The sequence below is a fragment of the Dipodomys merriami genome, unplaced genomic scaffold, assembly GCF_024711535.1.
Source record: "Dipodomys merriami isolate MVZ:Mamm:240054 unplaced genomic scaffold, mDipMer1.0.p SCAF_1, whole genome shotgun sequence".
Classification (NCBI taxonomy): domain Eukaryota; kingdom Metazoa; phylum Chordata; class Mammalia; order Rodentia; family Heteromyidae; genus Dipodomys; species Dipodomys merriami.
The window spans coordinates 27,823,140-27,845,470 of record NW_027202270.1 but is presented as its reverse complement, the minus strand read 5'-3'; the positions used below and the strand labels follow the sequence as shown (position 1 = coordinate 27,845,470).

Here is a 22,331-nt window from a genome sequence, read left to right as displayed (position 1 = left end):
ATTATTTCAGGGACGAATGCATATTGGAATATGCTGATTATTTTAATGAACCAAGAACCTCTTCTGGGATACTTCCTCTGTATTATTTGCAAGCAGGTCACTGTAGATTTTTCTGAGAGGGGAATAAAAGGATAGCTGTTCATTTTCAAGTTTTGCTTTATTAAAGATGCAAAACGGAAATGTGTGCAGTATAATGTTCTTAGGGTCGTGATACGAAGATATCTTTGTTTAGGAAAATACTTGATATGTTCTGTTTTCACCCATAATTCTTCCTCTAGGTGTCTTCTGCTACAGATCTTAGCATCAGCACCCACTTGCATAGGTGTTGTGTGCATCATCCTGTCTTTAGTGTAATTGTTATGTTTGATGGGCAGAGCCATTCATTGAGGCCCCTCCTCATTTGTTCCACAGTAAACACATTTTTAATCTTCTCAAACATATAGAAAAGAAGTTTCTAGAATTTGTCCTATTTTTTTTCTCCTTAGATGACTTTTGGATAAATCAGAAATTATACTCCCATGTATAAATATCCACTGCCCATTATCTCAAAGAAAATATCCTCTTTTCAGCTCTCAAGACCATGTGCATGTAGCATATGTTCTTTTAAAAAGCCTCCCTCAGACCTCCATTATACTTGGCTTTAAGCAATAGTTATAGTGGAATAGTTTTCCTTGACATCCAGTAGAGCTGGAATGGGGCCATTTCTGACATTCAGCCTAGTTTCAAATTGCCACTAACTCTTTTGGCCAATCCCCATGGACAGCCGATATTGTCTGGATTAGATGTTGGGCCTTCACTGATGGCTGCAAAGTGATGATCATCTAATAAATATCACAGGTTGACTTTTTCTATGTTCTATCCTCAGTATATGCATGTTCTAGAGGGAGAGGACCAGATGACACAGATACTCCCTTAGGGCTTGGAGCACTATTACTAAAGAACCTAGCAGTATCCCCTTGAAAGTAGGAAAAGACCTTAAGTTATACATCTGATGGACATGCCTGTGGTTCTTCTGTGTGGCATTCAACTGGCACTCAACTGTCTCCTGTCCTTTCCACCCAGCCAAGCATAGTTCTTAGTACATAATAAACATTCAATATAATCGTGGAATGAAATAAAAACCAAATTGACTGATAGGTTACATTTCTTGGAATAGATCTGGACTCATGGCTGTGGTTTCTGTAGGAAAACTCACCTATCAGGAAAAACAAACAAACAAATAAAAAAGATCATTCCTAGAAAGAACCACAGAAAATACTATGGTTGAATAGAATATTTTGGCTGACCTTTTAAAAGTCTCCTGCAAAAATGAGATAGGAGAGGAAAAGACTATATACCTTAATATCTTTTTCAGCCTCTCCATAATGTTGGGAAGATGACATTTCAGAATACAAATACCCTTCTCCTGTGAGCTAGATGGAAATAGAGGTAAAGGGTCAGTGTCTCCTTCCCCTTTCTCAAGAATAGGTTTATCACATACATAAGACAAGGTTGCCTAGAGTTCTTTATATGCTCCACGTCCTTTCAACGAAGTTTCTATAAAACCGGGAGATGGATGTTCCAGGCCTTGAGAAGTCTAGCATTTGTGTCTAAGAAAACACAGGAAACAGACCAGCACATGCCATGGTTCCCCAGGCTTCAGCACATTTTTATATGAGTAAGCATTCCAGTCAAAGATCAAAACACAACCCAGAGAGCATCAACCAGGTGTGAAATTCCAGGTGACAAAATAGCAGAGAAAGAAGAGTTTGAAGAGAAAGGAGAGGAAACATAACTAGTTTCCTTTTATTCTGCGTGATTTTCCTGTTTCCTCCCCCAGGAAGTGTATGTAGACCTCCACTAGCCCAAACTGTCAACGCGAGGAGCTTATCTTTATTCTTTTCCATATGTTGACAGGATCCTCATGTCAAAGGTCTGTCATTTGTTTTTGAAATATTATCTGTGGCAGTCCCTAGGATTAGAAAGTGATATATTCCAGAGAATTTTAATTCAAAAATTCTCTTATTTCCCCTTCTGTTCCTCGTGCTACACATAATGAGCACATACAAGCAGGGAGTGTTTAAAAAAAAGACTATTTCTTGCCACACAATGATGTAAATATCAATAAAAAATAAAGCATATCAGCTGGTTATGAACTTGATCCAACCAGTGAAGCTTGCTTAAAGGCAGCTATTATAGGTCTTTCTTCTGTGTTATTTTGGCCACCAGCCGAAAGAGCATCTTTTAATGTCATCAATGCTTAATGACACCCTTTGTTAGGGGCACCTCTATAGGATTATTATAAGAGAATCATGCATTATCAGAGAACATTGTAAGCACTCTGTAGGTTCTTCTCCTCCACCCTCCTTCCCTCTTTGGGGCTAATTTTCCAAGGAAAGCCAAAGATGTTTACTAAGCATTTCTGAGAAATTCATCCACATTACATGAATGCAAATTACAGGAACTCGGTGCATTAGCAATGGAGAAATTTAATGGGTTTGGGAAAGGTATAAATTTAAGGAAAATGCTCATTTCAATAATAGGAGGAGATACTTACTGAATGGCAATCCTCATGAAATGGTGGAATTTAGCAGTAGCAGGAAAACAGTAAAAAAAAAATGCAAGTTTTTTAACAGAAAGAGCAAAAACTACTAGTTGCAAAAACTGCAACTAAAAGGAATTCTAAATGACTGTCATGTTTTTAGATTATGAAATAGACTCAGTATCCAAGGAAACATTTTATATAGAGAATTTGGTTGATTCTGGGACACCTAGGATATGGTGATCTTGTCTTACCTAGCAAAGAGCCAGCAACCCCCTCCCAAACCTTCTCATTTGAATATTTTCACATCACACCTGACTGTTGAAATCTTCCCAAACTTTAATGCTTTGACAGTTTAGGGTTCAGGATTTGGATTTAGGATTTGGAGAACAAAGCACACCTCTCCTCTGTCTCACGACTGTTGATCATTTGTGAGATATTCGAGAATGATACTCACATGCTAGATTCTGTAATTCATGAAGAATATATAAAAAGAGAAAAGGATGATTAGAAAGTCCACTTAAAAGATTTAACTAACAACAACCTGGGCATTGGTGGCTCAAGTCTTGTAATTCTAACTATGTAAAAGCTGAGCTCTGAGGATCATGGTTCAAAGCCAGCCTGGACAAATCTGTGAGATTTTTAATCTCCAATTAATCAGGAAAAAGCTGAAATTAGAGCAGTGGCTCAAGTAGTAGAATGCTAGCCTTGAGCATAAAAGCTTAGAGACAGAGCTCAGATTCTGAGTTCAAGCCTCAGTCACTGATGGATTACTCACGCCCATATTCCTAAGGACTCAGGATGCTGAGATGTGAAGATGGAGGTTCAAACACAGTCATGGCAAACAAATCAGTGAGAGTCTTTTCTTCAAGTAACCATCAAAAAGCCTGAAGTAGAGGAGTTAGCTCAAGTGGTAGAGCACCAACCACAAGTTAAAAAAATTAAATGATAGTATGAGGCCTTGAATTCAAAACCTAGTACCAAAACAAAATAAATAGAAAAATAAATAATTCAATTGATAACGTTGAAGAATTTACATGTCACTATTGCAGAAATATTAAATTGTTATACAGAAATATATTTATTTATTACAAGAAAAATGATTAATTACCTTATCAATCCAGTTTTGTTACCCCATTGAATCTGGTTCAAGCTGACAAGAAAAATGAACAGCCAAAAGAGAAAATTTAGAAAATATTATGGACACTCAAGCAGGAAAACACTGAAAAAATAGGAATACAGTTAAACAGTTTTGTTGAAAAGATGAAACAGTGACTGCGAAGACTGTGTGTAACACTTTATTCATTGGTCAGCATAATAATAAATGTGATAAGAAGAAAAAGACACTGTCATTGTTCTTGACCATGCATGGCTTGCAAGTCTGAAGCCACATCGATAAGAAAAAGCTAAAGAAGCTAGCCCTGTTCTCTGTAACAAAGGATAATTATAGTGACCTAATTGCAGCTTCTATTATAAAAGCAGAAATGATAGCGAGACAAATTATCTCCACTGTCAAAAAAGAAAGTTGTGCAGCAGGTAGTTTATAATCTCTTTTAATGGTGCTACTTCTTGTACCCCTTAGCTCTCCCTGAAAAACCTTTTCTGACCTCCACTACTGTCATGGCTGTAGGTAACAAACCTTTTCTTCTGTGTTCTATTCATCTATTACTCTGTTGTTTGTACTCATACAGTTAGCAGTAAAGAGAGTTTCAATGCCTGCATTTTCCTTACACTCCTCAAGCTAGAAGAACTATACTGTGGTCACATTTTACACGCAACAAAATTAACCAAGAATAGTTTGCAAAAGTATATAAAGCTTTAGAAGGAAAAGTATAAAATGTTAAATATTCAACAATGTTTTAACTACCATCATAAAAGGCAAATGAGAAACTCAAGGGGAAAAAATACAGGCAGCTTGTATTGCAGAGTGTTAATATAACTATTATACAAAGCTCTTTGAAAAATCAAGGGGGAAAATGCCTACCAATCTGATAGAAAAATCAGCAAAGAGATATGGGCAGCTCACGGAAGAGGAAATGAAAATGGCCCCTAAATATATGAAAAGATACTCAAGATCACATAATAAGAGACAGGCTAATTAAAGCTTCGCTGAAACATGACTTCTCACCTACGTTTATCAAATTTCCCGAAGTGTCACAATACCCACTGATGGTGAGACTAGAGAAATAGACAGCTCCTACAATGCAGGTGGCAATGCAAGAAGAAGAAAATAGAGAAGGAAATTTATCTAGAAAATAATCCAGAATAAGTTATCTCAGTGTTTTTCTTTGTCCAGCAATCCTAACTCTATGAAGCCACTGTGGTAAAAATAAGAACTAATGCTCAAGGTTTTTCATCATGGCATTATTTGTCTGAGCATACATTGTTTTGCACACTTCCCTTTATCACTGTGGTTTCCAGATATTGCATTCTTTCTTTATTATTGTGAAAATACTGTCCAGAGGGGTTACAATTACATGGGCAAGATAATGAGTACATTTCTGATCAAGCATTGTAGCCTCCTCCTTTGTTTCCCCTTCCCATCCCTTCCTATTCCCCCCCCTGCTCACCCCACCCAATCCTCCTCTCCCCCTCCCCCCCACCAAAGTTGTAAAGTTCACTTTCGACATAACGACTTGTACATCTCATTGTTGCAATGGGTCCACCTGTATCCCTATTTAAACGATTTGTTTTTTCTCTTCCCCTCCACAAATTATACCAACATCAAATACAGTGAAAGCAGGGGTTAAGATATGTATTCAAATTTTTTTTCTTTCATGCGATTGTTTCTAACACATTTATAAGATTAGTTCTTTGTTGCTTTGTATGTCACTCCCCCACGGTATAACCCCTGCTTTCACAGATATTGCATTCTTTATAAAGATTATGGCAGCCCTGAATTGAGCAAGTGCATGGTTGCCGTTTTTCCAGCAGCTCAGGTGATTTTTAGCATTGCTTAACAATAAAGTTTTATTAGACAAAATACAATTGCATACTTAATAGATTACACTATAGGGTAAATATAAGTTTTATAGGCACTGGGAAACCAAAATAATCTTGGCTTACTTTACTTTGATGTTCAGTTTATTTTGGTGGTCTGGAACTAAATCCACTAGAACATCTCCAAGGTATATCTGTAAGAGCAAAAGATCAGAGAGTAGAAAAGTGCCAAATGCCAAGCAAGCCTGAGTTCAGGCCTCTTCACTGATTAAAAAAAAAGATTAGATTAATTAGACCCAAATACCCAAGACTATATAACTCATTAAATAAACAAAAGCATGTCCATAGAGTAGAATACTAGGAAGCTTTTTGAAAATGAGCCAGATCTGTGTTTAATAAGTACTGTTCTGAATATGCTTATGTCCAAAGCAAAGGGTAGAAAATGTGGTTAGTATGCTATTTTGTGTGAAAGGAAGGGATTTAAAAATAAATGTATAACTACTCACAAAAACACCTAGTTACATTTCTTGGAATGAAGAAGAAAAAAATCAGATATTTATTAATTTTCTGTTCTGGTCATGGGGGCATGAACTCAGACCGGGGTGCTTTCTGTCCCTTGGCTTTTCCACTCAAGGCTGGGAGTCTACCACTTGAGCCACAGGTACACTTCCAGCTTTTGGTGGTTAATTGGAAATAAGCATTTCACAGACTATCCTGCCTAGGCTAGCTTCAAACCTCAATCCTCAGATCTCTCCTGAGTAACTAGCATTACAGTATGAGCTACCTGCACCTAGCTCAAAATCAGCTATTTATACAGCTATTTTACACGTCTTATATATAGATGTCTAAATGAATTAAAGCAAAAATTTTGAGCCTTAGTCCTACTAGCCACCTTTTAAATGGACTACAGTCAGTGGCTAGTGGCTACTGCATTACACAGCCCTGGGCATAGTTCCATATGGAAATGCCCAGAACATTCAATAGCAAAGCATTTTTTTTCTAGAACCTGCCAAAGGAATCAAAGAAGTAAATCACCTCACAAGTGGTTAAACATGACAGGCAGCATGAGTGGATAGCTACAAGACAATGCAGCTGCTTACTACAACTGTTCAATAACATGGAAAAAGAATAAGATAAAGGAAAAATACAATTCTATAGTAACACCATAGAGTTCAGAGACAATCAATTTTAATGTGGGGACAGGTGGTAGGGCCTAACTCTAGTAAATCCACCAAGAAATACATTTTTGGGGCAATTGTGGAAATTTGTTTTTGGATGAGATATTAGTTGATACTAAGGAATCATTCATCTTAAGTGGGGTAATGGCATGATAATTTTATAGCAAAACATTCACAATTTTTCATATGCTCTCCAAAGGGTCTAGGGTACAAATGATTATGGTTTGCTCACTAAATACTTTGCAAGATTTGGACCAAAGAATAGAGATTTCTTTCTTAAATTGTCAAAAATCTTAATAATTATTTTTTAAAAAACTGGGTGCGCCTAGATAGGTAAATAGATAGATAGAGATAATGAACATAAGAATTTGAATTAACATAATGAAACTTTTCATTATGTTAAATGTTTAAAATGTGATTGTGTTAAGGTTATTTTAGTCTAACACAAGTGGAAGAAACAATAACATTGGAGTCAAACACCTGGATAGAATTCAAGAATCCAAATCCTGCCATTTGGTAAATGTGAGCTTGCAAAGCACTTAACCTCTCTGAACCTCATTTTACTTTTCTGTAGAGCTGAGCTTTTTGTACATTGTAAAAATTAAATCATGCAATCAGGAGAAAATAAATCACAAATATTATTATTAGTGTCTATTCTTTTTGAGACAGATGAAATGCGAGATTGGATGATCTCTTGTATGCAGCAAAACTTCCCTAATTAGGGTATTTAGAAGACAATCTTAATTATACAATTTTGAGTTTTATGTTCTCAGAGATTTAAATTTTTTTTTCAGTACTGGGGGTCTGAACTCAAAGGACTTCTGCTTACTATTTTTCTCTGGTTAGTTTTAGGATAAGGTTCCCTCCCCCGCCTCAATTTTACCTCCACCAAACCCTCATCTGAGCCTGTTAAAGGCCTCTTGTAATGACTGGGATCATAGACACACTCTCTTGTGTCCATTTTATCTCCATAGAGACAGAGCCCCACATACATTTCTGCCGAGTTAGCCTGGTACCTTCATCCTCAGTTTCTCAACTTCCCAAGTAGCTAAGATTACAAGTGTCAGTCCCCCCAGCTCTGGGCTAGAAATATGTTTTTAATCCACTCTGATTTTTAGCTTGTGTCCGCAGCTATTTCCCATCTCCAGTGCTATGCCTTCATCTACCACTTTATCTCACCTGAATCATTGTAATAACCCCTAACTGGGCTCTCTGGTGTTGGCACACAGCATCCCACCAACTTTTATCTATTCTCAACACACCAGTCAGAGGAGATACATTTGCCATATAATTCAGATTGTGTCAATTCACTGCTTCAAACTTCCTTTGAGCTGCTTATTTCACTGAGAGAAAGAGCCCAAATCCTACCAGGGCCCAGCATAATCTAGGACTCCATTTCTAATATGGCCTCTAGTTCTCCACACTGGCCTCCTTGCTGCTTTTAACTTTTAGTACGCTGTCTGCCTGTCTGGTATACAATTTCCCCAGTGAACTCATCATCAAGCCTTTTGTTTGACATTCTCAGGGAGCTGAGTGCTGGTAGCGCACAACTGTAATCCTAGCTACTCAAGAGGCTGAGAACTGATGATGGTGGTTCAAAGCCAACCTGGGCAGACAAATTCGTAAGATCCTTATCTCCAGTTAACCACCAAAAAGCCAGAAGTGGCTCAAGTGATAGATCACCAGCCTTAAGCAGAAGTGCCAACCAAGAGTGCAAGTCCTCAAGTTCAAGCCCATGTACTGGCATGAACACATACACCAAAGTTCTCAGGGGTAGTTTTACTTATCACATGTTTAAAAGTGTAGTCCCAACTCCTACCAGCATTCCTTTTCATTTTCCTCTCTACTTCTTACTAAAAGTCTATTTTTAGAGTTTTATTTAGTTACCTGTACTATTTTCCCCTCCTCTCCTAGGATAGAAATTCTCTGAGGACCACACCTAAGGAAAACTTAACTGTGTAGGTACTCAGTAAATATTTGTTGAATGCCAAATACAGCAATTCATAAGAGATATATAAAACAAGTTGTCTAAGGCTTTAGAGAATGTATTTATGGATCAAAAAGAATGATTTGCATTTATCCACATCAGTAGCTGGCCCACAAACTGGTACTTTGGAGGTGTTGAAATTGCTCAAGAAAGGCTATGTTTTCTTAAGCAATTTAAATATTTTCCCAGCAGTGGTACATGTTCTATTCCTTTGTTAAATAACAACCATTTTTCAGATAATATATTTAAAAGAGAAAGAATTATATAAAGTAACTGGGCCCAGTGGCTCGTGCCTGTAATTCTTTAAAAGGAAGGTTAAAAAAAAAAAATAGGCCAAAAAGGAGTTTCTGGCAAGTAACTTGTAAGGGATATAAATTTAAGATTTTCATTCATCTTTTCAGCAAGGACACTATACACATATTTAAAATTCTCAAGAACATAAAAATGAAACAATAATTTTGTATCTAGGAAAACCAGTTTTCAAATATAAGAGGCATGTTTTTATCTACTTGGGATGGACTATCCCCATGTTTTCTTCCTGGGGAGTCTGCAAAAAGTACTGTTGATCTATAATATAATAATCATATAATCAAATTAATAATCAAATATAATAATCAAAATTTTATAAGGTTCATGTAATACAAATATGCCAATACTCAAAATCTGGTATGAGGCAAATTCCATTGTTACCTTTTTCATTTGTTAAACGTTTACTATAAAATAGAACAGAGATACGGAAATTCAAGCAAAATAAATTCATGGATTGAGAACTGCATAACTCTATAATATTTCAGGTGAGTAGGGAATTAACTATATAATATTTCAAATTAATAGAGAATTTACTAGATGTGTAAGTTGAAGAGGAGACAAATTGTCAAAGTTAATGTGGTTTTTAACCAGTCTAGTCCTTATGCTAGAGAAAATTGAGAGTTGAGAGCCTGACTAATGAAGTCTTTGTAAGATCATTTTATCTGAAAGTACCAAGCACAAGTTCAATGTACAATGAACTGAAAACAAGTTGACAATGGAGTTGTGAAAATTCAGGTTGGAAGGCTAAAGAGATGTTTGGCAGTGCATCTCCTTATTGACTTCTTATTATCATTAGTGATATTCATATCTAAATAGTGTATAATATTTACATTTTAATAACTGGTTCTTGCAAATATGTAGCCTTATATTTGTATGTACATAAATGTATTGCACACTACCAGAGACATAATTCTAAAGCTAAAGTATCTTAATTTGATTTTTTGCTATGATACTTAAAAATGGACAATTTATAAAGATCAGCAATTTCAGCTGGAAAGTACAGGATCACTTCCCAAAGCTGGATTAGCTTCAACACATAAATTTGGGGAAAAAAGGAGTTGCAGCCAGAACAACCAGATTGAATTGTTCATTTTGACTCAATTGTGGATTGGTTGGTTTTTCTTATTAAATAGTTTTTCACAATGAGTCGATAAGAATTAATAGTTCCTTAATTTTTGAATGCTTTTCTTTTGTTTTTATCCATGTTTGAAGTCAGTATGAATTTGCTTGAATTTTAGATGACTTCTTTTCTACTTTTTAAAATAATATTTATATTTATTATCTAAATAAACTTTTATTTTCTTTCATTACATTTAATTTTGAAATGTTTGGTTCACCATTAAATTGACGTTTACATCCTGCAGTATTTGAAATTTAAATAAAGGAACATGCCAAAATACACTATTAGATGATATGTACATAGCGATCTAAGTTCATCACTAGTTTCAGTTTGATATATTTTCTCAAAATCATTTTCCTAGCAAGTTTGGGAGTTCAAGTTCTCTGGTCTCTGTTTAGGGAAGCAGTTTATTCTGTTAAGAAGGCAGCCTGCTCCTATATAATTGGTTCTCTTTTGACAAATTCCAGTTTATCTCTGTTCTTCTGCCTTTCAGAAACAACAGAGGTTACTACTTCTTTTTTCCCATTTTACTTAACGTTTCCCCAGGACAGGGACTGTTCAGACAGCATAATAAATTTCTTCTAGTCCTGCCACTTCTTCATTCAATCCTCATGAACCCTTGATTTTAGATACTCCAGGGCCCTAGGTTTTCTCTAAGTACAATCTGCCATCTGTGTTCCTTAAGACTCTGCTCCCTTACTTTAGAAAAATGTATTCCTGTCTAGAGATATAAACATCTATCAGCTCTTGGCATACTCCCCCTTTTGGGTTAAGTCTAATATCATTGTGGCCATTTTCTAATTCCATTGAAATGAATTTTCTTTACAGTTTCCTCAGTTTTCACATAGTATTTCAGAGAGGGAAACTGATTTAGTATACTTTTATCATTAGAGAGGGAAATATTCTTTAAAGAGGATTATTCTATACTATTCGCATGGTATAGATTAAATTAGGATGAAGAGATATACCAAAAACTCTTAGAGCAATCTAAACTAACATAGTCAATAGAACTTTCTGCTGTGAAGGAATTCATATATATCTGCAGTGTCCAGTTAACTGGACACTGAACATATCTCCATTGAGTACTTGTGGTATGCTTTGTGAAACTGATACAGTGAAAGTTTTACTTGCTTCCAATTTAAATGTACAGAGTTACAAATAGCCAACAGTCACCTTATTGAACAGTGCACATCTAGACAATATAAAAACCCTGAACACTAGACTGTTGTCAACAAAATAGAAGTAAAAGAGTACAATGGTGTTAAGGAAAAAACAAACAACAATGTGTTCAAAGGGAGAAAAAAAGAGAGAAGGGGGAAGATTTAAATAATTCAAAGATAATGTGCTCAGAAGAATGGGGGACCCAGTTGTGCCATGAAATGAAAAAGGGCATTTTATCAAGGGGTGTTTTGAAAGGATAGATATTTTAACAGGCTGAGTTCCCAGTGATAAAGAGACCTCCAACTAGAAATGACTAGAAACAATTAGAATTCTCACACTGATTTGTAAGTGGGGGCAGTCAGAACTACAAAAATAAAATCTTTTTCTTTGGCACTCTCTTGAGAGTTTTCTCTGCCTGCACATACCCCTTTTTCAGAGATTGTCTTGTCCTCCCCCACATGGAGAGACCCTGATATATGGCATAATAATGATGGTTCAGAGAAATTACTATTTCACCTACTGAGTGATTAATATGAAATTAGTTACTGCAGCAGTCAATGGTGCAGAGAGGATCGAGGAAGAAGGTGGTTTTGTTTTAGAAAGGAAAAATACAAGATAAAACATTGCTTTGCATAGACCGTATAGTTTTCATCTGCAATTATCTAACACACTCAGCAAGCTTAATTAATGAGAAAAACTCTGAGTAGGAGAAAGGAGGAAATAAGGAACACCAATCCCCCTATTCTATGGCTATGATTTCGGAAACTCAAGTTTTGAATGTCTCTTTTCCATTAATGCACAAGGACAGCCCCATGCGGCAGCCATACAATATTTATCTTACTGCTGACTGATCCCTCTTGAAGGCATCCCACTTATGAGGGCCACACATAATCCCACCCCCTAACTTTATTGATGTCCTTGGCTCTATTTGCAATGGAAATAATCCATCCTACCATCTTAGTGCAGCAAGCATTCTCTAGTAATCTAGTCTGTACCATCCCTGCAAAGATTGTTTGGTTGCAGAATAGAGCAGGTTATTATCTTCTTCACCAGAAATTATTCAAAGCAAACATCATGAATTTGGGATTGGTATGCATCAAAAGTGGACAGGCAAGGCCCCTTAATGGGTGCCCTGCTGTGCAATCTTCTTTCCACTTAATTCAGAATCCCTTCGAGGTGCATGCTGCTTTATACAAAAATATAAATTCTTCTAATTACTTTGGTATAGAGTACATGGTTTGGCCTAGTCAAAAGACGTGTAATGGATACATACTGGCATTGATTTTCATCTGCTGTGACTTGAGGATAGATACTGTCTTTTTATCCCATGCCCTTCATATTCTGTTTTGTTTCATTGCTTTTTCTCTCCCCTACCTGATTTCTCCTCCTTCCTACTCAAATAAATAAACAAATAAAACACTGTCCTGTCAAAAAAGAAAAAAACTACTTTGAAAGATCATGGCTTCTAAAGGTTTTGTCACACAGTTTGATGTTTTGTAAAGTGAAACTATCTGCCATGAACAACTGTTTTTGTTTGAAGAGGAGAAGATGCTAAGGAGTTTTAGTTTTTGTCTTGTAACTCATTCAGGCCTTCCCTGGGTGTCTCCGGGCATACATAGATCTTCTCTGAGCCTCTCATCTTCTCCGAGTCCAGGACTTCAGCTTCATCCCTGTTCTTTCTTGACTATCTTTCTTTTAACCACATGAGCCAGCACCAGCTTTTTTATCCCATATACCCTGCGCTTCATTTTCCCCAGGACAGAGATTAGACCCCTTCCTAATTAGTGCCAAATGGCTTCTAACACCATCCACATCATCATCATCCAATAAGATGCCATACTTGCCATTCTATCACATGACTGGGAATTGAAAAGAACAAATCTAACACTTTCCAGATTCAATGTCAAATGTTTTTCTGATCCATCCCGAGCAGTTTACTCAGTGGCACTGATTAGCAGTAGCATTTTGTAATATCACTTAAGGCTTTAGCACTGTGGAGTTCTGCCAGTAATGGTGTTTAATTCACTTATATGCACCAATTCATCTCTGTCTGAAGCCTATTAATTTCTTCATTATTTTACTCTGTCCCTAGCCCCTATATAATGAGACACAATGATCCCCATTTGTGTAACCAAAAAACTCAGAGTCTCTTATAAATTACCCTTGATGCCACTGCTTTTAGTGGCCTGACAGTTTCTGTATTTCTTTTTCATATTTAAATCAATTTTGCAAGCTCCTTTCTTTAGAAGAATACACTAGAACTCTAGGACATTAAATAGAAAGTCATGACAAAAAATGTAAGACTCTGTTAAGATATATTGTATTCATAAACTGCTTTGTTAAATGCAAATCCTTTGTACAACTACTTAAAGATTTTTTTAAAAAATCAAAAGATTAAGATTCTGATGAGCTCTTTAACGTGCAGCCCTAAGAAAGACTTCCATAGTGTTATACTAGACATGCACTGGTTCTATAAATACTTCTCATTTATCGGGATAGACTGATATCAGCTCAGTCATCAGTGAGCAACGTGTCAAAATACCTACAGCATTGCTATCAAAGCAAAGATCCTGTGACAAATAAAGGTCAGAGATATAAAATTAATCTTCTTATGCTGCTGACATTTGTGCATGGTGTGGTCTTGAGTCAACAGAAAAGTGACAGCTAAGTGTCTAGCAAGAGTTATCACATTCATGAGAGTATTACATTGTGGTAGCCTATGAAACTCACGTGCATTTCTGCTACTTCCACTTTTTTTTTTCCAGGATTGGAGCAAAACATCAGGAACTGAGGGAAAAGCAAGCAAGAGTTCTTGTTGATTACGCTGCGGGAGCAACTGGATCAGTGCACGACATGGATGATGATGAAATGGACCCCAATTACGCCAGAGTGAACCACTTTCGGGAACCATGCGCATCAGCAAATGTCTTTAGATCTCCATCTCCCCCATGGACTGGACCACTTGGTTACACTCGTGATGGCCGTGCACTGTCTCCAGAGAGAGACCACTTAGAGGGGCTCTATGCCAAAGTCAACAAGCCATATCATCCACCTACTCCAGCTGACAGGTAAATGTAACTTAGTGAAAGATGAATGCAGTTTTATTAATTCAGTACATTTCAAATTGTCTCCACTGCTGAAAGAGATTTTTAAAAAGTATATCCTTTGATATATTTAAACTGAAATGACTTGGTGCCCTAAACAAGTGCTCCACTTTGACCTACGTGTGAGATAGTAACCATCAAAATTAAAATGATAGTGCATTAGAAGGTGATATGAATGAATTGGTAGTAGTTAAGTTCATGGTACAACAGGGAGCAATTTTTGCAAGGATATGGTAACAGAGAAGTAATAATAAAAACTTGGAAAGAATATTGTCCTTTTTCCTAAGAGCTCTATTGTAAAAGGCTTTTACAAGAAGACGCCATAGTAATTGGAGGTAAAGAATCAGAGAAGCAAAAAATGATGATTTCCAAGTGGGTATCACTGAAGTGAAATTATAAATAGCTGTGGAAGTACAAGGGACATTCAACGGTAAGACTGATATTATTTTACTCAAGGAGAATGTGATACTCTATGGAAATTCACAGATGACCAGAGGTAGAAAAGAAGATAATCTTAGCAATAGGAGTTTGATGGAGTAGAGAAACATAGGAGATGACAAAGCCTGGTATCTTTAGGTTTAGCAGCTAAGGAGAAAAATAATAGGACCATCTGTCAGTACAATTGAAGCAGGTAGGGAACAGGTGATTGTAGCCCCACCTCCTGCCAGAAGGAAAATGAATGCCATCTCTCTTGAAAGGATGATCTAAAAGAGTTTTAGTCAATAAGCATTGTTAGGTGACCCTTGGAATTATACATGCAGAGTGTAATGCTGACTGACCTTACTCTAATCTGATTGCAGCTTGAAGTCTGGAGGGAGGAGGGAGGAAGAAAAGTACAAAGAGCTCTCATTCTAAATGGAGAAAAGAGTCATTTTCCAGATTTCATAGGGTTCTGACAACCACCCAGTCCCTATTAGTAGCCAGTGTTTGCGTGGTAGCATGATATATTACATATGTTTACCGTTTACATTTCCCCAGCTGGGTGATATTATGCACTTTCAATTAGGTTGGGGAGAGGAAGGGAAATCATGGCATTTTTATGCAGACTGTAAAGTGTAGCTTCACAAGACTGATTACCTTTCAGAGCCTTTCCAATAACCAAGTGGGAAGGAAGGAGCAATTTTTAATCCTTACTGTCAAGCTTCCAGGTTGATAATATTAAAGAAAGATGGTCAAGTTTTTCTTAGGAACAAAACAAAAATATAAATTCCTATGACTATGTGATATAACCATAATATCTAAACTACTAATTCAGGGATTGATTAAGATTGGCTTTTTTCCCTCTAGCCTTTATATAGGGTTGGAATTTTGTCATGCAAATAATAATAGCGTACTCTTCTAGTCTATTCTGGCCTAAAGTGTGATCAATCTTCCTTTTCCTAAATAAGAGAGGTCTCTATACTCCTCTTTGCATATGTCTACTGCTGAACCTCAGTTAGGATGGACTGTGTCTTGGTAAGCATCTCCTAATACTGAGCCAGCATGACCAAATACTAACTTAATGGAAATAAATAGGTTAAATTCTGTAAGAATAAGTTTTCCAGTCAAGTATACATGAGGAATTACACTACAGGAATAGATTGCTTTATCACAGTCTTCTTATATATTAACTATACCAGCATGCATAGTCAAGTCTCTAAGAGAACCACAAAGCAACCGAAACTCACCCTGCCTCCCCCCCAATTTTATCATCTAAAGCTTATTTTCACCACCCAAATCTTACATTTATATTAGTGACACTAGATTGGTCAACTTTCTAGCACTGTGCCAAATTACCTGAGATGAACAATTTAAAAGAAGGAGAGTAATGTCAGGATTTGGTCATTTTCTATCCCTCTCTGTTGGCTCCATCTAATTAATTCTTAAGTCATCTGTTGCTAGCTAAATGAAATGTTAACAATTCCCTTTAAAAAAGAGAGGCAAGATTTCTTTGGGCCTGTGGGTTTAGCGGTTTTGGTTTTGTAGTTTCTGGGCAGAACATCATGGCAATAGCATGTGGTGAGCAGTGCAGCATACTTCATGACAGCCAGGAAGTTGAGGGATGGAACAAAGGCCAGGGGAGATAATATACCCTTCAAAGTCATGTTCCCAATGACATTTTTGCTCTAACTAGACTCCATAGTCCTGTGAACTCAAAAGTCCTATCACCTAAGCTATGAACTCAACAGATGAATGCCTTGATAAAGGGAGAGCTCTCAGAGCACAATCATGTCTCAGTGTTCCTACCTCTAAGTTCTGCTGCTTGATCAAGTATCAAGTCTTCCATGCTTGAGTCTACAAGGGACATTTCATACCCTTAATGTAATAGACATTATACAGGGCATGTTTTCCTAAATGGATTTTCAGCTATGCAGATTTGGCCAGGAAAGAATTTTCTTAGGTTAATCTTAATTACAGACACAATAAACTTCTATCAAGAAAAAAAATTATTATTTACTGCCCAGTCCAAATGTCTGTGTGGATGATAGGGTCTCACTTTTGGCTCTGACCACCTTGTATTTAATAAATGATCTGACACTACTTTCAGTAGTTTCAGACTATTGTCATATTTTTGGAAAGCCAATCCAAGGGTGACATTATAACCAGAATTATTCTGTTCTTATCTTTAATCATTTTTAAAGACTGATTTGCTCCTTTTTCTTGAAGTCTTCAAACAAGCTTACTCTGTGCCAAGACACAGATAATGGCTAGCTATTAGCAGCAGTGTGGTTACTATTACTACTACCTGTCCTTCATCAATGAAATTCTGAGCTCAGGGAGTCAAAGAAGAGTTCCTTTGGCATTGTCCCTGACAGCATCTGTAAGCAGACACTGGAGTTCTAAACCTTCCTTGAATTACAATGAAAGGGCACTATCATTTACATTCAGTCAGCATTTTTGTTTGGCACCTACTGTGGTCTAAATAATATAGAAAGCCCTAGAGAAGATGCAGGGATGATCACAACATGGTCTCAGTCCAGAGGAGATATAGAAATGGGTAATTTGAACATAATGTAGGAAAAAGAAAAGGAAGCTGTTCTGTCCTAAAGTGCCTGAACTAGTCAGGAAAGGCCTCCAAAATGCTGGAACTGGCTCTGAATCAATTCATAAGCATGACCAGATAATTGTTTTTCTCACAGTACATTGTACTGCATGCAAAATGCCCAAGTGCTGGAAAGAACTTACACATTAGGGAAGCTCCAAACCATCCAGAACACAGTGTGGATGGGAACAAAGGTGACGGAAATGAGGTTGCATTGCAAGTTGGAGTCAGCTTGTGAAAGAGTTGGTTGCATCTTACATTCGCACTTCATGACTTGTTGATTCATAGTAGCTATCTGGAAGTGTGTGTCTGGAAGTGTTCTGAAATCAAGCCTGGATAATAGGCTCCAGGAGAATGAGTATTAGTATGTAGGTATTGATGTATTTCTGAATCCTGAGGACAGAAGGGCCTATTAAAATATCATAACTGAAAAATATGCTGAAAGATTTTTATTTAGGAAAACAGTCCTTCTAGCTGATGGCAGTTGAAGAGGAAGATGGCCAGCCTGTGAAACTGGCTGTGAGATGATTGCAGTTGTAAGAGATGACAAAGACCTGAAGCAAGAAAGTGGCTCTAGAGACAAGAGGAAATAGAGAAGCCAAAACCCTTAGCTTACAACTAAAGGAAAGATACTTAGCAAGTGTCTCAGAATGTTCCACAGAGGTCAAGAGAACTACAAGGAGAGTTTGAGATTTGGTCACTAAGATGTCACCAGTTAACTAAAGAGAATGAGGTCAGTGCCTCAGAAGAGGCAGAGGGAGACTTGCAAGGAGAAGACAATTGATGAGGAGACAAGAACTTAGAGAGGGAGCTCAATGGTAAGGAGGAAGCAGAGTTGTAGGATGAAAAAGATTGCAGCTTTCAGCTTCTGTCTGTGGAAGTATGTCAGAGCAAGAAGAAAATGCAGAGAGCTTCGAGAGCAATCTCATAATATCAACCCTCACTGCAGGAGAGGTGAGACCAGGCTGCATTGGTGATAGGGCTCACTCAGGGCTGAGCATGGAATCTCACAGGGCCAATGGCAGATCCTCCTCATCTCTTCCCTGTAAAATCAAGGATGATGATAGGGGCCTTATAATACTTTGATAGTTAAACTCAGTTTTATATTTTGTATTGGGGCTATCTCCTATTTGTCTATTTCCAGATAGACAAAGAACTGTGTCTTTCCTGTGTGGCCCACAGTCCATTTCATAGAGGCAACTTTGGTGTCTTCCCACCTTGCTTCTCAACTTAGAACTGAATGTCCAACCCCCCTAAAGGAGGGGGAAAAAACCATATACCTTGGTTTGACTTATAAAGGATTCAGCTGTAAGTGTGATTGTGCTTTAAAAAAAAAATCCTTGCCACCATGACAGAGACAGATGACTGCATTTGTATAACACTGGTCCTTCTGGGATTTGAACATAGCCAGGGTTAAATCTTGCCCTCCTGTGGAGCCTGAGAGCTATTGAGGGCAATAATGTACTGGCCTTTTCCTCCACATACCACCCTGGCATATATAGGATGCCCATGGCAGCCGGACACTCATACTATATATTTGGATGAGACCAGAATTGTCTCAAATGGGGACGTTTGGGCATCTGATGCAATTCTAGTTTTGCATTCATTTTGTAATAGAGGGGGTTTTGGGTAGTTTGTTTTGTTTTTGAGGCAAGGTCACCCTACCTAGCACTGGCTAATCTAGAACTCAAAATCTTATTGCGTCAGCCTCCAAAGTCCTAGGAGTACACCACCATGCCAGGCTGATTATTGGATATTCTTGACTGAGCAGTTGCCAAATGTGATTACATACTTGGTTTAAAAAAATTGGGGGGGGGGTTGGCTAGGAATGTGGCTCAGTGGAAGAGCGCTTGCCTTGCATGTCTGAGGCCCTGGGTTCGATTCCTCAGCACTACATAAGCAAAAAAAAAAAAAAGCCAGAAGTGGCGCTGTGGCTCAAGTGGTAGAGTGCTAGCCTTGAGCTGAAGAGCTGATGAACAGTGCCCAGGCCCAGAGTTCAGGCCCATGACTGGACCCAAAAAAAAAAATTGGGGTAGCAATATCACAAAATATGTGTATTTGCTCCTCAATAATAGACTCCTGTTTACTTTAATAAGATATATGTGGCATAGAAGCATTAACCTAATACAGAAAATAATTATTTTAAACATACGATTTTTAAAAATGAAATCATCGGAAGAGGTTCTAATTCTTTTTTTTTTTTAACCTTAAATGACGTATATACATACAGCCCAGTTGGAGATCCTTGGTTTCAACTTCTAGCTCCATTGAGGTAGGTAGGTGCCTTCCTGACTCTGCTCACCTCTGTCTCCAAAGTTCCAAGAGTAGTGTTACTCTAAACACAGTTTAGGAATGAATTGATGAATGGTTTAATGGTATCATATCAATGGCCATACCACTTGCCACAGGCATGTTCTGCCCAAATCTCCCACAAGACACAACATGGGTGATTTGGGCAATCTTCCGGTGACAAGAGTTCAGGAAGCATCCTTTTTCACTTTTAGGTAACTCTAATTGTTACAGAAATCCATCCAAATGCTGTCTCTGTGTAGCATCTCCATCCATCCTCAGTCACCCTACCTGGACACAGAATATAAGTCATATTAACAGACCTTCAGATTTTTGAAGTGATCTCTCTGCCCACCTTCATTAACAAGCATTTTCCAAACCCCAGATTGTGCCAGGCTCACACTGGAAGCGTAGCCCTTCCTTCCACATGAGCTCCCCATTTATAAATCCCTTCTTATAGTCCACAGCAGTAGCCTGCTCAGTGGCCATTTTCTGATATCTCAGGTCTAGTGAGTTTATGATTGCTGTGCTAAACCTGGCCACCAGGTGCCTCATTTTAGATTTTCCCAGATGACATTGGGAGCATTTACTTGCTAATATGGCATTAACTGATACATCAATTGTCATTATTCCTTTATATTTTACTTTTTAAGTAAAAATTCTGTTTTTTTAATTTGAGTAACCAAGCTAGCTCTACCAGTCCCATACATTATAATGAATCTTGTATTGGCAGAATGATTTTTTAATATAGAATGCTTTCTGTATCCAACTTAAACATTTAGCTATTAGGTTTCAAGCCAAGAAGAGTGATATATACCTGTAGTTCCAGCATTCAAGAGGCTGAGACAGGAATATCCTGAGTTTGAGGCTAGCCTAACTTACACAATGAGAATTTATTTAGAAAGCAAAATGACTGGGCATCAGTGGCTCACACCTGTAATCCTGGGTAATTAGGAGGCTGAGATCTGAGAATCACAGTTCAAAGCAAACCCAGGCAGAAAAAGTCCTTGAGACTCTTGTCTTCCATTTAACTAACAAAAAAGCTAGAAGTGGTAGGCCAATAGCTTTAAGCAAAATAGCTCAGGGATAGCATACAGGCCCTGGTACCAAAAAAAAAAAAAAAAAAAAAAAAAAAGCAAAATCCAAATTACTTTTTAGGTTTATCTCATTGTTGTAGTAGCCAATAAAGATATTTTAAAGTATTGATTTTTGTCTCCAATATATTACCTTTCATTCCTAGGTTATACCATTCTCATATTTAATCTCTGTGGACTCATCTATGTCATTGATAAGATCATTGATCAATGTCAAGTGCAATCCCTGCAGCTCATTACTTGAAACCTCCATTAATCAGCAATATTTGAGATCCTCACTTAGTTATTAATTTATTCTATGAGTACCTAGTCTACATGCTCCAGTTTATCATGAATGTTGTGGAATATTTTGTCAAATAACTAATTAATATAAGTATCACATTTGTGAGACTCTCTTTATTTGCAATCTGTTAATCCTGACCAAAAAAAAAGTGATTTTTCTTGCTCTTGGGGAATTTTAGAGGTAACCCTTTTCCTTTTCTAGGTATACACAAATAATGTGTTCATTGAGACTTAGCGATAGAAAATAAGACTTTTCATGGTACAATGTAGAACTAGGGTTTTTTTTTTAGTGTCTGACTTAATACTTAGTATGGCAGGTGTTAAAATAAAAGGTAAAGTGCATACAGCTCTTCAATAGTTTAGCTGAATGGTCTAAGTTTTCTAGTATGCATTCAACAGTGCCTGGAGGAAATTTTTATTGAGCACCTGTTGTATTCCACAGCCAATACAAAAAAACTTAAGAAACAACCTTCACCCTCAAGAAATTCAGTCTAATAGTTGAAACTGTCTCATGAACAAATAACCATAGCATACTGTATTTCATTCGGATAGAAGTACATATAGGATATATTATAAAAGTCATGAAATTGCAAATGCTTCTAAATTGAGAAAGACTTAAAACTATAGATTGGTCTTTCTAGAACTTTGATTCAAATGTGTTAACCTTCTACTCCTTCAAAAGTCTTAATTTCTGTGCTGACATATCTCCTATGGGTTATTTATGGCTTAAATGAAATTAACCGACTGCCTGGCTCAATAAATATCATCCAAAACTCTTCAGGAAGCTTATTAAACATTATCATTGGACTATACAGTATATTACTGGATAATACATTGAGAATGTTATTGAACTAAATATTGATAATGAAAAACTTATTGATTATATATTGCTTTTGATCCTTTCAGTCTTCCCTGGTTCATGGCTAATGGTTAGTTCTTATGTGCAGGCCCAGTGTATTGCAGCCATCAAAAATAAAAAGTATGCCTGTAGTTTGTGTGGATAAAATAGAAAATGGCTCAGTTCCATTTACATCCATCCTTTTATCTATATAAGTGAAAAAGGCATTGATAAAATGCTAATCTACTTTGAGATTATTTTTAAAAATTAACTCATTAGATATCTCTAAGCTGGTCCTCAAAACTAAAGTTACCTTTCTGCCACCTCGCTTGATTGTCTATTTGGTTTGCAGCTGGCCTCAATAATTGTTCGCATAATACACTGCCTCAATTTCTCTGGTCCCTGTCCAAAACACATTTGTTTGGTTGCAGACAACAGAAAATCCAAGTGACATCTGTGTTTTCCCTTGTAAGGAGTTCAGATATT

The 22,331-nt window shown here is 37.1% G+C and overlaps 1 protein-coding gene and 1 long non-coding RNA gene across 3 annotated transcripts in view; one reads left to right on the top strand and one right to left on the bottom strand.

The window, feature by feature from the left end:
• Positions 1–22,331, top strand: part of Pard3b (par-3 family cell polarity regulator beta) — a 990,481-nt gene that overhangs the window by 789,690 nt on the left and 178,460 nt on the right. For both annotated transcript variants that reach the window (XM_070018756.1, XM_070018767.1), the window contains one exon: positions 13,982–14,284. In XM_070018756.1, the coding sequence (XP_069874857.1) occupies positions 13,982–14,284 (303 nt within the window). The remainder of the gene's footprint in view (positions 1–13,981; positions 14,285–22,331) is intronic.
• LOC138824698 (uncharacterized) lies at positions 2,935–14,003 on the bottom strand. The gene is made up of 5 exons (XR_011371154.1): positions 13,947–14,003; positions 5,588–5,655; positions 3,633–3,674; positions 3,300–3,495; positions 2,935–2,988 (listed from the first exon to the last, which is right to left on the bottom strand). It is a non-coding gene; the product is annotated as an uncharacterized lncRNA (long non-coding RNA).